Source organism: Triticum aestivum, chromosome 2B, assembly GCF_018294505.1.
Source record: "Triticum aestivum cultivar Chinese Spring chromosome 2B, IWGSC CS RefSeq v2.1, whole genome shotgun sequence".
Classification (NCBI taxonomy): Eukaryota; Viridiplantae; Streptophyta; class Magnoliopsida; order Poales; family Poaceae; genus Triticum; species Triticum aestivum.
In genome coordinates, this window is record NC_057798.1 from 774160624 (window position 1) to 774177711 (window position 17088).

General features: G+C 49.8%; 2 protein-coding genes across 3 annotated transcripts; both read left to right on the plus strand.

The window, feature by feature from the left end:
• The first annotated feature begins 348 nt into the window (after positions 1 to 348).
• On the plus strand, positions 349 to 3330 carry LOC123042650 (uncharacterized). The gene is made up of 7 exons (XM_044465065.1): positions 349 to 492; positions 899 to 1184; positions 1899 to 2079; positions 2184 to 2403; positions 2562 to 2698; positions 2802 to 2837; positions 3172 to 3330. Exons 1-7 carry the CDS (start codon positions 420 to 422, stop codon positions 3253 to 3255), a joined length of 1017 nt encoding a protein of 338 aa, XP_044321000.1. The 5' UTR covers positions 349 to 419; the 3' UTR covers positions 3256 to 3330.
• A 1239-nt stretch (positions 3331 to 4569) lies between these two features.
• Positions 4570 to 9154, plus strand: LOC123047302 (probable disease resistance protein At1g61300). 2 transcript variants are annotated; one of them, XM_044470816.1, is made up of 3 exons: positions 4570 to 4702; positions 5212 to 5341; positions 6015 to 9154. In XM_044470816.1, exon 3 carries the CDS (start codon positions 6019 to 6021, stop codon positions 8803 to 8805), a length of 2787 nt encoding a protein of 928 aa, XP_044326751.1. In that variant the 5' UTR covers positions 4570 to 4702; positions 5212 to 5341; positions 6015 to 6018; the 3' UTR covers positions 8806 to 9154. The 2 variants fall into 2 exon arrangements, with proteins under 2 accessions (XP_044326751.1, XP_044326752.1); XM_044470817.1 differs by having other exon boundaries at positions 4615 to 5341.
• The last annotated feature ends 7934 nt before the right edge of the window (positions 9155 to 17088 follow it).

Here is a 17088-nt window from a genome sequence, read left to right on the forward strand (position 1 = left end):
ATGTATCAGTCTAGCTCAGGCAGTTGTCCAACAATGTAGTTTGCTCAACGAAAAAAATATTTTTCGTTGTGGCACCTTAGAAAATTAAGTCATGATGAGACCATCACATTTTCTGTTTTTGAAATGACTTTTTAAATGTCCGTTCTCATCATAACATCACTCAGACATAGTTTGTGAAATGACATATTGAAAATCCTTATCTCATCCTTGCATTTGATTTAAATTTTTTTTTATCTCTATCATATCTATATAATCTAATTGTTTTTCTTCCGTTGCAACGCACGGGCATATTTGCTGGTAAATAGAATAACGGAAACCATAAGACTAACTAATCCCTCCCGGCCGGCCCCCAACCCCAAGCCGCCCCCGGCTCAAGGACGCACCGATCGAACAGGGGGATGCAGCGGCAGTGATGATCTATGGCGCAGGCGCAGCCCGTGCCGGCGAACTCCCCCGGGTCCGGAGACGCCGCGACCCGCCGTCGCCTCCACCGTATGGCTAGGCTACCCCCCTCTATTCGAAATCAGTCCGTCGTATTTGTCGACAGGTCGACCGGCGGAAGAAATTCCTCTGTTTTTTTTTTTTTTTTGCTGGGTAGCGAGGGAGTGTTCGTGTAGAAATTCCTCTGTTTTCTTTTGGGGGGGAGGGGAAGAAATTCCTCTGTATTTTAGTTGGGTTGGTTCATTCATGCCGCGAGTTACCGGAACCTTTCTACTTAGCCTCTAGGAACTAGGACAGGTTCAGGAAGTTCCTCTGTATGTTAGTTGGATGGATTCATTCATGTCGCAAGTTGCCCGAATATTTCTACTTACCCTCTGGGAACTAGAGGTCTGGGAGGGAGCGTTCTGTATTTTACCATCCATTCATTTTTCTGAGACAAGTTGTTATTTCAATTCAGGCACGAGGAGGAGGAGCATCTTGCTGAACCTGCATCATCATCATCTGCACAAACTCGGCACACCGTCCTTGAATGAGTCGCTCAGCGCTTCGGTGTCGGAGGCAGTAGCTCCTGGTTCACCTATTTTGTCCCGGCTACCGCGTGACTGGGGGCTCCAATTCTACATCATGGTGGATCTTTCAGGATCTTTCCACACGTATCCTCATTTGGGCGGGCCATTCAAGAGCTTGCAGGAAGCTGACAATGCTATTGATCGCCATCTGCATGACCGCCGGGTCACCAAAATGTAAGGTTTCTCGACTTCATTCTGGTTCGTATCTCCCTTCTTTCGTGCACATACACATGCTTCTAGGATGTAGGCCACAGAAGATAATCACATTTGTCAAGGAATGTAATGAATGGCCCTAAGCTGGACTACTGAAAAGCTCACAAGTTGATTGTAGGAAAATACCAGGCTGGATTAGTTAGTTAATTAAATTTCGTGGCCACTCAAAGTTAACAGAGCTTCTTCTTTTTTTACTGTCAGTGAGAGAGTTGTTGGTGGTGTTTTATCTGTGAGGTTAGTTTCCTGTGCATAGCTGAAAATTAGCAAAGTGCACTTTTGTACAATTGGTTAGCATTGAGCCAGGCACACTCAAACAGGTCTGTTTCCTCATACTAAACAACAATGATTACAGCCATGACGTTAAGTCACATTAACTAGTCAAAACAGTGTGGTAAGAGCTCACTGAGTTGGGGATAGGGATGCCTTTCTTTCAGGCACAACTAAGTTTATTGATTCAGAGCTTATAGGCATGTAACCAATCCAGTTGTGTTTGTTTTTTGTACCATGAGTTATGCTATAAAGGTAACTTGGGAGCTGTTTGATCCCTTCCTATCCAAGAAAGTTCCATGGAAACTAGTTCACCTGTAACATTGGCAGAGTACTTACATAACATGCCTTGTTTTTTCCAGTACTGAGAAAGTGCAACATACCAACCAATGCTCTGATCTAAACTAGGTGCCCGGAGCAAGGCAGCGCTTCTCGACTGGATAAGGTCGTACAACAATGTCTTTACTGGCCTGATGGCAGAAGGAAGAAGCGTTCAAAATCTCATGTGGTTGAGCAAAGCCATAATCGGATGTGCCTATTGGCTCAAGCTTTAGTAGACAAGTATAACGAGAATCACAATCTTTTGGGGGTCTGCTCACTATCACTCTCTACTTGCTTTTTCTGTCCTGCTACCAGGGTTGCACTATGTCTTTTTGCTCATGTTGCTCATCTGAGTCATGCTTCTCATTTTAGGATCTTGCAAATGAGCTCAAAGACGTTGTGCAATATCAATCAATTTGTGAGAACCGCGTGTGGTACTATCATCTCAATATCACTACAAGGGCTAAAGGAGCTGATGGTGTCCCCCATGGCGTCGACGATCTATTCTTCGCGGAAATTAAACGTGTGCGACAGGGACAACATGAAGAATTGGTGGTCAGCTGTTTCTGCATGCTCAAACCGACTGATAACGGTATTCCATATATATTCACATCTGAAATTAAGAATTGCTTAATGCAATTTGTGGGTTAAACTTGGATTTGCATTTATAACATCTCAAACCGGTTCATGCACTCTTGCTTCTACTGGCTTGTTACTCGTCAGTTAACTCTCTCCTTGTGTTTAATAAAGGTTGCTGCTATGGTTGTACCAACAACGGATCTCCTGATATGAAGCACCCCAGCAGCACTGACAAATACATTGCTGGTCACTTGAAAGTGTATCTGCCATTTGGATGCCGTAGGGAGTTTAGCGACACCGATGATGAGGTATGATATGGTTTATTTCGTGGCGAGCCTAGCATTATTTTTGTTGCTCCAATTGCTAATTACATGTGTTTATTCCCCCCCCCCCCCCCCCCCTCCTCTACAGGAGGAAGCTGAGGCTAAGCTAAGAGATATGTATGAGGTACGGCATGTCTTGCGCTGCATTCTACCATTCGTAGCATCAACTCTGATTCTAATACCTCCGTCCTGGTTTATTGGTCTCTTTCGTATTTAGTGTCAAATTTTGACCATAGATTTAACTAATAAAATGTCAATGCATGTCATAAAAACATATACCATGAGAAACTATGTTCAAATACGAATCCACCAATATAATTTTTGGTGACATGCATTAACATTTTGTTAGTTAAATTTATGGTCAAATTTGACACAAAATATGAAGGGGACCAATAAACCAAGACGGAGGTAGTATATACTTATCGCAATTTGCCTGCTCGTGTATCTGTTCTCTTCAGGGCCTTGATGAACCAGATTTTCTAGAGAAGCTCTTCACATTCCCCACTTATGTAACTCTGAGGAAAGACAGGAAGGGAACCTGAAGCCGAAAGACCGGACTCGAGGGCGTCAGAGCAAAACGGCATTGCGCATTTTATTTATCTTCTGGTGGTTCAATTATAGTAATGTTGTAAGGCCCCCTTCAATGTTTTAGAGTTTGAGGATGCCCTAATTATAGCATGCTACAGTTAAATGAGCAATTTGTAGCTTGTGCTTGCTTTTTGTTTTACACAAATCTGTTTACAAGGAGTTGTGAATAAAACTGAGGTTTTCACAGCTGTCAAAATTGAAACATGCATCAGCTTCAGAGTACCAGTCCTATCTTTTATGACACCGGTGAAATAATTTCTGCTGCATTACACCTGTTTACCCTACTGAACCACCCAAGCAACTTGTTTTAGAGATCCATCTCAAAAGCTTAGAGATCATTTTCCAAGAATATCTGGACCTCAGCGTACATCCAAGATAAACAAGTACATCGAAGGTGTATTTGCTGAAACCAGAGCAGGAACGTGTGTTGCCACCACTCTCTACTTGGAAAACATCTGTAACTAGATAAGCAAGTACCTCAAGAAAATTAACAGCCTCCTCTGGCACATTATACAACCCAGCATGATTCATGGGCTTACACCCATTTCGGTAGTCCCTGAACCCGAAACCCGACAATACCCGGTAAAATAAGTTTTTTTTTTAAATGCACTGATCCATCGCCCAAGCGGCCCAAAGCCACATCGCCCGAGCCCCCAGAGTTGAGGCCCTCGAGTCCAACTCCAAACCAACCCCTCGCAGCCTCGCTCGGTCGCTCGATTCTCAAGTCTCTCTCCCTCCCGCACAGGCTGAACCATGTACTATTGTATTGTGCTGAAATTTGCTCAAGTTATGCTACTGAAATATGCTTCTTTTGCTTATGAAATGCTATTCTTTGTTGCTACTATGTTTACTTAAATATGTCGATTTTCCTGTGGGTTCCCCATGGGTTTAGAAGACCCAAAGGGTTTAGGGGACGGGCAAAAAGTTATCCGTGCGCACGGGGACGGGGACGGGTTTACAATTTTCTCGTGGGGATAGGTTTGGGCAGGCAAAACCCGGTGGGTTTCGTCCCCGTTGCCATCTTGAATTCTACTCCATACTTTTCTTGGCGATTTCAACGCGGACAAACAAACGCGCGTACAGGTGGACCGGTTTACTGGTCCAAGGTACTCGTTTTCAATTGTGTTTGGCAATTAACAACGACGAAGATAGATTTCATTAGGTAGGTTCCGCTGATAGTGAATGGAGCACAATAATACAACCACTCTCTTGTTGACTGTTCAAGGATAAGGGGTTGTTTTTTTTTTTTTTGCTACAACCACTCTTGTTGACTAGAATACTTAAGCATCCCTCTAGATTGCTGGGAGGCCAATCGCAACTGCTGCCATCTCCTTGGTGACCAGAGCTTCATCAGCATCTGAAGAGATAAAGAACCGACTCCCCCAGCTTACCCAGAACAAGGTACTGATTGATGCCAATTCTTCTTCCTCACTTACCTCATCCATACCTGCAAAAACCGTTTTCTTTGACGTCTTCCAAACCAGAGTGCAAAACTGCAAATGTTTTTCCTAAAAAGTTCATGATTTACATATCGATGTGAGAGGACGCACTTGCTTCGTTCCTGCAGCAGACAACAAAATTTTAGTGAGATAGATACCGCATGTTCCCCAAGAACTCGGCTATCCATTCATTTTGGCCAGAAGGTATTTGCCCTTTTTTTCTAAAGAACATTCTGTATTTTTATGAGGTAAAAGCAACTAGAGGTAAGATACAAATTCAAGGCCTCTTTGATTCAAAGGATTTTCATAGGAATATTAGGATTTGTTTTTTCTTTATCGGTTGTTTGATTCGTATGATTGAAAGAAGAGGGGGTGGGGGGAGAGAACCACTCTTGTTGACTAGACTACACAGCACGCACGCATCCCTCTTGAGTGCTGAATTCTCCACTCCTCTTCTTACATCCGGCGCAGGTAGACGATTAACACGCTCGTTTTTGCTGGGAGGTCAATCGCAACTGCTGTCATCTCCTTGGCGGCCATAGCTTTGCCACAAATCTGAAGGCGCGGAGGAGATAGAAGAACCGACTCCCAGCTTCCTAAGGTATTGATGCTGATTCCTCTTTCTCACTTACTTCATCCATACCTTGCCAATATTGTTTTATTTTGATGTCTTCCAAACCAGAGTGCAAAACTGTAAATGTTGTCCCAAAAGTTCATGATTCATATATCGATACGATATGTCCTTCTACGTACGCGACAGGACACACTTGCTTCATTCCTGCAGCAGACAACACAATTTTAGCGAGATAGACACTGTATGGTCTCCAAGTACTTGGCTATCCTTTAACTTTGACCAGTACATATTTCAACAGGAAATACAGGGGACTAAAATACTTAGGATTTTTTCTATCGGCTGTTTCATTCTTATGATTGAATCCTACAGTAATTTTTCATACGGACTTCGTTGCACTATATTTCATCAAAAAAATTGCATCCACTCAAATCTCTTGGAAGGAATCCTCTGTTTTTCCTATGGAGCAATCAAACAAATAGAAACCATACAGGATTCGAATGGGCTTGACAATGCATTTTTCTTATTCCTACATTTTTAGAATCATGCAAATCAAAAGGATGATTTTACCGAGTCTCGATACTTCAAAGTAAACTTACTTAAATCTGCAAGATATATTGCTGAATTGCTTTTTGTTCAATTTCCATAAATAAATATAGTCGTAGCTCCGTTATCGATTACACCTTCATTTACTTGTTTGCAGCTACATGGCTCAGAATGGCATACTCACCCCGATCGCTACCCTCGTTGTAAATGAGTTATGGGAGCCGATCAAGAAGCATATTGGCTACTGTCTGAAGCCTAAAACCAATGTCAAGAATCTAGCCAAAGCTGCTGATGAATTGAGGAACTCCATACATACCATCGAGGAGACCATTCAGTTAGGTGAACGCGAAGGCAAGAGACCGAAGGTACAAGTAACAAAGTGGACAGAGAGTGCTCAGTCTATTGAAGCTGAAGCTTGCAGCATCAGCAATAAGTACCAGGCAAGGACCATACATATCTTTCGCTGCTCCTGGAGTTGTTGGTCTAACTATAAAATTAGCAAATCTGCTGCAAAAGTTAAAGCTGATATTGAAGATATTAACAAGAGATCACTTCAAAAGGATGATATATTAAGTTTGCTCCCACCAGTTGGTTTGGAGTTGCCTTTACCAGCAAACATCGTAGGCCAAGAACACTACAGAAACAAGGTTTTCGGTTGCATTGAGGAAGGCCCTACCGACATCATTGGCATATGTGGCATGGGAGGGTCAGGAAAAACTACTCTCCTTAAACAAATCAACAACTATTATAGCTCTGAAAGGCCTGTATTTGATCATGTCATGTTTATTGAAGTTGGCAAGCAGCTAAACTTGATGGCAGTTCAGCAGAGCATTGCATCTGGACTAGGACTGTTGTTAACAAATGATGGAGATGCAACACACAGAGCTAGAGCTATTTTCAACTTTTTAAAGGAAAAGAAATTCCTATTGCTGATTGATGATCTTTGGGAAATGCTGGACCTAGTGAAAGTTGGTATACCACATGGTTCGAAGAAGTGTTGCCTTCAAAATAGTCAGACTGTGGTGATCACAACACGATCTTTGGATGTCTGTGGTAGAATGCAAATTTTTGAAAACGTTATACAGTTGAAATGCTTGAATTCTGATCATTCGTGGCAGCTGTTTAAAGAGGTTGTTGGTGAAAGAAAGACGGAAGATGCTCGAATTAGGGGATGTGCCAAGAAGATTGCTGCAAAATGTGGAGGTCTTCCACTAGCAATTAAGATAACTGGGCAGGCTATGGCTTCCAAGGTAGCTTCAGAAGAATGGGAATACAGTTTGATGTTAGTAGAAGATTCAGTTTTCCATGAGGTTTCTGGTTCAGATAACGAACTCTTTCCTATACTGAAAATTAGTTATGATAGCTTGCAAAGTGATGTGATTAGAATGTGCTTTCTACTATTTGCGGGGACTACCGCACAACATCCAGATGATGATTGGGATTCTATTGGTTTAATTCACATTTGGATGGGGCATGGACTGCTAGGTGAGGATGATGATATTGAAAGAACTTACTTGATTGGATATTCTATTATTGAAATTTTGAAAAGATCGTTCTTGCTTGAATCCTCTGGCAGAGGGGAGAAACGTGTGAAAATGCACCATGTTGTTCAAGATCTAGCCTTGTGGATTGTAGCGACAAAACAGAACGGGATGCGTAAAGAGAAGTGGCTGGTGGACCAAAGAGAACACACCCAACCAGACGTTTGGAGCACCGCTGATAGAATCTTCCTATATGGTGATGATATTAAGACAATTCCTAGTTCTTGCAGCTGCCCTGACCTGTTAACATTAATGATAGCAAACAGTGAGCATATTTCTGAGTTCCCAGCTGGTTTTTTCTCTGCCATGAAATCACTCAATTATTTGGATCTTTCTGGAATACAGATCCAAGAAATACCATCAGAAATAGGAGCATTAACGAGCTTGCAGTTCCTTACTCTTTCTCGGACACCAATACAATCATTGCCAGAGGAGCTGGGGCAGTTGGAAGATCTAAGGTACTTACAATTGCAGAGCACCTTCCGTCTCAGAAATATACCAAATGGTTTGCTAGCTAGACTGAAGATGTTAAGGCGGTTAGATTTATATCGATGTCATGATTTGACAATTGATTACTCAGCACGATATATCGAAGAACTCAAAAGTTTAACTAGGCTACGGGATATTAGTTTTACAGTACAAGATTCAGACTCAATGTGGAAGATCTGTAACTTGCCCAGAGCCTTTGTAAGCGGCCTCTGCATTAGAGCTCTTGAAGGCTTGCAATCTCTTCAGATATCACCACTGCTCCTTGCAAGTAGCAAGGCTAGATACATGAAAGCTCTGTCACTGGAACACATCAATCTTTTGGAGGACATAGTGATAGGTCAGACAGATATAGACCCAGGTTGGTGCTTGCCAAGGCTAGAAACACTACTTCTATATAGTCTGGTAGCACTTCAGAGGGTTGAGTTTAAAGGTATTGAACCCAACACTTGCCTTTCAGGCCTCAGGAGAATATCCATCTCACATTGCCACAAGTTGATATCCATCACATGGATCACATGGCTGCCTTGCCTCGAAAGTGTATACTTGGGTGACTGTGACTCGATAGTTGAGCTGGTGGGTAAAGATGAAGAAGCTGTGCTATCTGCCACAAGGTCCTTCCCTCGACTCAAGTCCATGGCGTTACCTAATCTGAAGAACCTACATAGCATCTGTGATGGCAGAATCACCTTCCCATCATTGATGCGCTTGCTCGTTTATGGATGCCCCATGCTAATGAAGCTGCCACAGAACTTAGTGGGCGCCGAGAGTTCACCGCTGATATTTGGCGAGCGAAAATGGTGGGAAAGTTTAGAATGGGAGGATGCTAGCTCACAGTCCTCTCTCCTTCCTTTCTTCAGAGAAGTGCCTGCAGGATTCAGAGGAAGCCAACCAGAAGTGTTCAGGGCTTTACGTGCTTAGTTCTTTCAGTGGAAATCGAGACGTCGATCATGAGCCCTTCATCTTTCTTTCTTTTTGCTTTTGAGATGTTGTACTGATCAATTTGATACTGAAAGAGAACATGCCTTCTATTGCTCCATATATTCGTTGTACCATGTTTCGTTCCACACTTGTATATGTCAATTATATGTCCTGTTTTTACTTTTATTTTGAGATAAAACAGAGGTTTGGTTTTGGTACATATGAAGATTGCAAAGTTGAGTGACGCCTTAACAAAAAGAGTGGCATAACTTCACAAAGTAGAGAAATATAAAGTGAAAGGAGTATTTATGTTCTTGAACTGACTTGAACACTGAACTATAATCTTACATCGAACATGAAACTATTTAACCTGAACCTTATCTCGGTTGATTTATGTTTAGGCTGACTTAGTGTTATGACCGGCCGGACCTACAGCCGTAGGAGGCCCACCGGGCAAGCTTAGCCCGCAAGTTATCTTAGTTTTATTTCACGTTATGGTTATATAAACAGATTGTAAGACTATTTTGAGATTTAAGCAATAAGACTATTCTATTGCCCGGCTCCCAAAGGAGCCGAAAACCCTAAGCCCTAGTCGCCACTTGCCTTTGCCGCCGCCGCCGCCATCGCAAGGACGGCGCCTCGCCGCCGGCCGCCGCGCTCCAGCCCACGCCCGCCTCCCTCCTTCCCATACCACCTACGCCCCAGACCCGGTACGGCTCTAGGTTCTACCAATTTGGTATCCAGAGACTCCGGTTCGATCATGTCTTCCCCATCACCCATGCCGCCGCTGCCCTCCGGCACCACCGCCTCGCTGTCCCCTCCCCCCCCCATGACCACCGACGGGCCCCCGACACTGCTGAGGCCGAGCACCACCGCGGGGGCCCCAACGCCGCCGACCCCAACACCGCCGGCCCCAACGTCGCCAGCCCCCGTCACCCCCGCGCCACCGCCGATCGCCATCTTCATGCCAGAGCAGATGACCACCACGTTGCAGCATCTTCTGACGGCAGTCCAGGGCCTCCATCTGCACATGGCAGGGCCCTACGCACCATCACCGGCTGCGCCGATCGCCGCCTACGGCCACCCCGTGCTGCCGTGGCCATCACAGGGCGCTGCCGCAGGCAGCGGCCTCCCGCTGCTACCGTTTCAGGCGGGCCACCCCAGCGGGCCGCCATCGCTGCTGTTGCAGCCTCATCAGCACCCCACAGCGGGCCCTCTTTGGCCGTAGTGGCCCACTACGGCAACCGCAACACTCGTCGCGCCCGTCCACACTCCACCGCCGATGATGCAACCACCGGCACCACCCCTGCCCAGCTCGGGGGCGCCCTCGCAGGCCGGCCTGCCCATCAATCAGGTCCGGTTCCCGCCCTCTCCGTCGCCAATACCAGCATGGGCGGCTGGGTCTTCTCCATCGCCGGTCTACACCGCGGCTTCCGAACAGCCGACCCCGTTCCCGCAGTTTGGCGGCCTTCCGGCACCGCAGGTCGCTACCCGGAGTACTCCGACCAGGCGCCACCGGCCGCCCTGCTCCGCTCCTTCGAGCCAGTTCGACACGGCGCTCCGGCGCAGACACCGTCGCGGTAATACCAAAATCGACTTCGCCACCTATGACGGCATGGAGGACCCCCTCAACTGGCTCAACCAGTGCGACCAGTTCTTTCACGGGCAGCGCACCCTCACATCGGAGCGTACCTGGCTCGCCTCCTACCACCTCCACGGTGCGGCACAGACATGGTATTACGCCCTCGAGCAGGACGAGGGCGGCAATGCCCCCTTGGGAGCGCTTCCGCGAGCTCTGCCTCCTTCGCTTTGGGCCCCCGGTCCGCGGGAGCCGCTTGGCGGAGCTCGGTCGCCTTCCCTTCACCTCCACAGTGCAGGACTTCGCCGACCGCTTCCTGGCCCTGGCGTGCCATGCTTCAGGCGTGATGGCGCATCAGCGGGTCGACCTCTTCATCGGTGGCCTTCCGGATCACATCCGCATGGACGTGGAGCTTCGCGGACCTCGGGATCTCCAGACGGCCATGTACTACGCCCGCGCCTTCGAGTGTCGCGCGCAGGCTATGCAGCAGGCAACGCCAGCTCGAGGAGGCCGACAGGCCGCCCGGCAGGCCCCGGCGCCGGGCCGTCCACCCTTGGCCGCTCCGACGAGTACCACCCCGGCCGCGACGCGGCCCTTTCGTCGGCTCTCTTGCGGAGTAGATGGAGCGGCGGCGCCAGGGCCTCTGCTTTAACTGCGACGAGCCCTATACGCCGAGCCATGTCTGCCCGCACCTCTTCTACTTGGAGACGGCCGACTACATCGAGGAGGGCACCCTGGCCGACACGGCCGACACACTGCCACCCCCAGCGGCTGCGGAGGCCGCACCCGCCGCCGCCCCAGCGACGACACTCGTGGTCTCTCTCCATGCGCTCGCTGGCATCCGCGGTGAGAGGACCGTGCTTTTGCCGGTGATGATCCATGGCGAGCGCTTGGTGGCCTTGGTGGATACAGGCTCCACCCATAACTTCCTGCCCGAGGCTACCATGCGTCGCTTAGGGCTTCAGCCGACGGGCGGGGAGCAGCTTCGGGTCACGGTGGCCAACGGCGATCGTCTCCGGTGCCATGGGCTCGCACGGAACATGCCCATCACCATCAGCGACGAACACTTCTCCATCACATGTGCGGGCATTGATTTGGGCTGTTTCGACTTCATCCTTTGCGTCGACTTTCTACGGGCCCTCGGTCCCATCCTTTGGGACTTCGACGCTCTGAAGATGACATTCTGGCGGTTGGGACGCCGCATCCGGTGGGACGGCGTTGGGGGCACCTCCCAGGTGGCGCCGCAGCTCCAGCTGGCCACGGCTACCTCCGAGGCCGAGCACCCACTGTTGGATCACCTTCTGCAGCAGCACGGCGACCTCTTCACCGAGCCACAGGGCCTTCCACCAGCCCGGGCATATGATCACCATATTCACCTTCTGCCGGGCTCGGCACCGGTGGCCGTTCGTCGCTACCGCTACCCGCAGCTATAGAAGGACGAGTTGGAGCGGCAGTGCGCACTGATGCTCGCCGCGGGCATCATCCGGATCTCCACCTCGCCGTTCACCGCGCCGGTCCTCCTCGTCCGCAAGTCAGACGGCACGTGGCGCTTCTGCATCGACTACCATGCCCTTAATGCTCTCACACTTAAGGACAAGTTTCCAATTCCGGTGGTTGATGAGCTCTTGGACGAGCTACATGGGGCGCGTTTCTTCACCAAGCTCGATCTCCGGTCAGGCTACCACCAGGTGCGCATGCACCCGGACGACATCGCCAAGACGGTGTTTCGGACTCACCATGGCCACTTCGAGTTCTTGGAGATGCCCTTCGGCCTTTCCAACGCCCCGGCGACCTTCCAGGCTCTGATGAACGACGTCCTTCGGCCCTACCTACGTCGGTTTGTACTCGTTTTCTTTGATGACATTCTTATCTACAGCGCATCTTGGGCGGAGCACCTTCAGCACGTCGCCATCGTCTTCAACGAGCTTCGGGCGCACCATCTTCATCTTAAGCGCTCGAAGTGCTCGTTCGGGACATCGTCGGTCGCCTACCTCGGCCACGTCATCTCGGCCGATGGGGTTGCCATGGATGCCGACAAGGTGGCGGCCGTCGCAGCCTGGCCGACGCCGCAATCGCCGCGGGCTCTTCGCGGTTTTCTGGGCCTTACGGGCTACTGCCGGGAGTTTATCCGGGAGTTCGGCCTCATCGCATCGCCCCTCACGCGTTTGCTGCATCGTGATGCTTTTGCTTGGGACGACGAGGCGACGACGGCATTCGAGGCCCTCAAGGGGGCCCTCATGATGGGGCCCGTTCTTCAGATGCCAGATTTTGACCGCCCATTTGTGGTGGACTGCGACGCCTTCGGTGCGGGGTTCGACGCCGTGCTTCATCAGGGCGAGGGACCTCTCGCCTTCTTCAGCAGGCCTTTCGCTCTACGCCATCTTAAGCTCGCGGCATATGAGCGCGAGCTCATTGGATTGGTGCAGGCGGTGCGCCACTGGCGGCCCTATCTGTGGGGTCGGTCTTTCCAGATTCGCACGGACCACTACAGCCTCAAGTTTTTGCTGGACCAGAGGCTCTCGACCGTGCCGCAGCACCAGTGGATCAGCAAGCTCTTCTGCTTCGACTTCTCCGTCGACTATCGCCCCGATCGTCTTAACACCGTGGCCGACGCCTTGTCTCGCCGCGACGCCGACCACGACGCCACTGTCGTCGACGCAGAGGGGACGGTGATATGCATCCGCTCTGTGCTGACCTTCGGCCTCTTCACCGACATTCGCTGGGCGACAGCGACCGCGGCCGACGCCCTTCTCCTTCAGCAGCAGCTGGCTGCGGGCGACTTGGAGGAGCCTTGGCGCTTCACCGATGGCCTGCTCCTCCACGGGCGCCGGGTCTTTGTGCCGGCGCATGACGATCTCCGTCACCAGGTGCTGTTGTTGGCCCACTCGACGGGCCATGAGGGTGTGCAGAAAACTCTTCATCGTCTCCGCGCCGACTTCTACATCCCTGGTGATCGGGCCCTGGTCCGTGACTGGGTTCGGTCTTGTGTGACGTGCCAGCGCAACAAGACAGAGACGCTACGGCCGGCTGGTCTGCTCCAGCCCTTGGAGGTGTCATCTCAGGTCTGGGCGGATATCTCCATGGACTTCATCGAGGGCCTCCCTAAGGTGGGCGGCAAATCGGTCATTCTCACGATGGTCGACCGCTTCTCCAAGTATGCTCACTTCATTACGCTCGGTCACCCCTACACGACGGCGTACGTGGCCCGGGCCTTCTTCGACGGGATCGTCCGCCTCCACGGGTTTCCCTCTTTGATCGTCAATGATCGGGACCCCGTGTTTACGGGGCATGTGTGGCGCGACCTCTTCAGGATGGCGGGCGTGAAGCTCCGCCTGAGCACAGCCTTCCACCCTCAAAAGGATGGCCAGTCCGAGGTCGTCAACAAGTTGATTGCCATGTATTTGCGTTGTGTCACAGGTGATCGTCCTCGTGCATGGGTGGATTGGCTCTCTGGAGTACTGCTACAACACCTCCTATCACTCCGCCCTCCGCGCCACGCCTTTTGAGGTAGTCTATGGCCGCCCGCCTCCGCCGATTCTTCTGGTTGATCCGTCCATAGCTCGGACCGAGGCGGCCGGGGACCTTCTGCGGAGCCGCGACGAGATGCTCGCGGAGGTCCGACAACGCCTCCTTCAGGCCCATCAGTTGGCCAAACACTGCTACGACGGTCATCATCGTGAGGCGGAGTTCGCGGTGGGCGATTGGGTGTGGCTGTGTCTTCTTCACCGCTCAACGCAGTCACTAGACCCCCACGCGAAGAAGAAGCTGGGTCCTCGCTATGTCGGGCCCTTTGCTATACTGGAGCGCATTGGGAAGGTGGCTTACCGCCTTCAGCTTTCGATGGGCGCTCGCATCCACGACGTCTTCCATGTGGGGCTACTCAAGCCCTTCCGTGGAGAGCCACCCGCGGGCCCTCCCGCGCTTCCCCCGACTGCCGACGGACGTCTTCTTCCTGGACCGGAGAAGGTCTTGCAGGCCCAGCTACGTCGAGGCGTGTGGTACATGCTGATTCACTGGGCTGGACTTCTGGCAGAGGACGCCACTTGGGAGCAGCGCGAGGAGTTCCATCAACACTATCCAGAGTTTCAACTCGAGGACGAGCTGTTTGCGCAGGCGGGGAGAGATGTTATGACCGGCTAGACCTACAGCCGTAGGAGGCCCACCGGGCAAGCTTAGCCCGCAAGTTATCTTAGTTTTATTTCACGTTATGGTTATATAAACAGATTGTAATACTATTTTGAGATTTAAGCAATAAGACTATTCTATTGCCCGGCTCCCAGAGGAGCCGGAAACCCTAAACCCTAGCCGCCACTTGCCTTAGCCGCCGCCACCGTGGTCGCAAGGACGGCGCGAGGCGCCGTCCGGCCGCCGCACTCCAGCCCACGCCCGCCTCCCTCCTTCCCATACCACCTACGCCCCAGACCCAGTAGGGCTCTAGGTTCTACCACTTAGGTCCACAGGCACCCATGGCCTTTGGCCCTTTGGCATTGATTTCCATTTGAGTTTTTTTAAGAAAAATGCATTAGCCCGGTGTTAAACTAATGATGCCCTACAAAGGGGTCGCCTATTCTTCCATCAAATATTCTGCTTTTTCCCGGGTACTCGGGTTCAAATACCCATGGATTTTTTTGTTTCTTTATTGGCTTCATATAATTCTGAAAACACAAGTTTTCTTGAAGCCTCTTGCTCATATCTCTCATCAAAGGGTGCTATTCTATAATGTTTCTTTAGCAGATCCCCCGCTAATCCGAGCGAGCTTTCAAATATTTGTCCCACATTCATTCGGGAGGGTACTCCTAAGGGATTGAAGACCATATCATCGGGTGTTCCATCTTGCAAATAGGGCATATCTTGCCTCGGCAAACTTTTGGAAATGATCCCTTTATTCCCATGTCTTCCGGTATTATCAAAATGTTCTTTAACCAAACTTGGATGACGCTCACATGGTAACTATATCATCAAAATCACCTACCCGTGCAAAAGCAGAATGGCAGCCCCTTTTGGTTGAGAGACTGTCCTAAATTACTTCCTTCCTAAGTGCTTAGTATAAGGCCTAGGCATCTTGCAATCTGCGCAGAGCAAAAACAATTAAGCTCTGGAATGGCTCATGGTCTCAGGCAGATCTCGGGACTTTTTATATATACCTCCCAATTGCTCACCTTTACTAAATCTACAGATATTTCAGTTAGTGATGCAGTGGATCGAGATGTCATATCTGACCTTTTTCACTTACCTCTGTCAGTCAGTGGAAGCCTCTATGAAGAATTTCGGTAGTCTGCTCATGGTAAGGTGTTCGAGATGGATCTGCTCCTCTGTGCCCTCGAAGAGGCGCTGCGACACCGGCTGCCGCATTCCCCCCGCCGGATGGCCGCCTGCTCGATGCTTTCCCGGCCATCACGCTCAAGCAGCACTCCGATGTGCGACGTCGCTGACCTGTCAAGGCCGCCGCGTCTGTGGCACGCGACCCGCGAGCATTAGCGTGCTGCGTGTTTGTCTCGGGCGGCGGTGTGATTGAGACGGCGACGAGCAAGCCGGCAAGGGGTGGTTGCGGGCTTGCGGCGGCGATTGCTGCGGTCGGCGGGCGACTCGGGGCGAACGGACGAGCAGCCAGGGTGCTCCTATCCCTATGTGGCCGCTTGTAGCGAACAACGGAAGCAACTAATTAAAGAGCGCTCCTTCGGGAGCCTGATCAGCGCGCGTTCACAGCCATTCGCCATGTGTTGCGCTTTGGATGCTCCTTCAGGATTTTGTTTTTTTATTTTATGCACGCGTTTTCGGCTTTTTAAAAGATTTTTTTCGGGTTTTTTTGACTTCTTGGTTTTTACCGGTCTTCTCTAGCTTTTCGACAAAAAAATCGAAAAAAAAATTTGCGCAAAAAAAACATTTTTTTCGCGAGAGTCACGATTTTGTTTTCGCGAGAGGCACGGGCGTGCCTCTTTTGGAAAGGGAAAAAACACGTTTTCTGTTTTTTTTTTCTTTCGCGAGAGGCACGGTTTTGCTTCCGCCAGAGACATGTTGTGCTTTCGCGAGAGGCATGGGCGTGCCTCTTTCGGAAAGGGAAAAAACCGTGTTTTCTGTTGTTTTTTTTACTTTCGCGAGAGGCACGGTTTTGCTTCCGCCAGAGGCACGGTTGTGCTTTCGCGAGAGGCACGGGCGTGCCTCTTTCGGAAAGGAAAAAAACGTGTTTTTTTTCTTTCATGAGAGGCACGGTTTTGCTTCCGCCAGAGGCACGGTTGTGCTTTCGCGAGAGGCACGGGCGTGCCTCTTTCGGAAAGGGAAAAAAACGTGTTTTCTGATTTTTTTTTTTCTTTCGCAAGAGGCACGGTTTTGTTTCCGACAGAGGCACAGTTGTGCTTTGGCGAGAGGCACGGACGTGCCTCTTTCGAAAAAGGAAAAAAACACGTTTTCTGTTTTTTTTTTTCTTTCGTGAGAGGCATGGTTTTGTTTCCGCGAGAGGCACGATTGTGATTTCGTCAGAGGCACGGGCGTGCCTATTTCGGAAAGGGAAAAAAACCCAAGTTTCCGGTTCGGTTTTTTCGTCGGTTTTTTTATCCGGTTTTTTCGTGAAAAAAAAGTTCATCAAAACCTATCAACATGGGATCTAGTTTTGAAGATCTCAACGCGAGGAATCCAATGACGAAAGCGGTTCAAGATTTGGACGCACGGTTTAAGAGATAAAACATTTTGAATAAACGGATCTACGA

Bases quoted from the DNA above. Each gene is read 5' to 3' on its own strand.
- LOC123047302 (XM_044470816.1), top strand. From the start codon at position 6,019: ATGGCTCAGAATGGCATACTCACCCCGATCGCTACCCTCGTTGTAAAT.
- LOC123042650 (XM_044465065.1), top strand. From the start codon at position 420: ATGGCGCAGGCGCAGCCCGTGCCGGCGAACTCCCCCGGGTCCGGAGAC. The intron at 1,185-1,898 runs GTAAGGTTTCTC...GATCTAAACTAG, and splicing joins GACCGCCGGGTCACCAAAAT to GTGCCCGGAGCAAGGCAGCG. The intron at 2,838-3,171 runs GTACGGCATGTC...TGTTCTCTTCAG, and splicing joins AGCTAAGAGATATGTATGAG to GGCCTTGATGAACCAGATTT.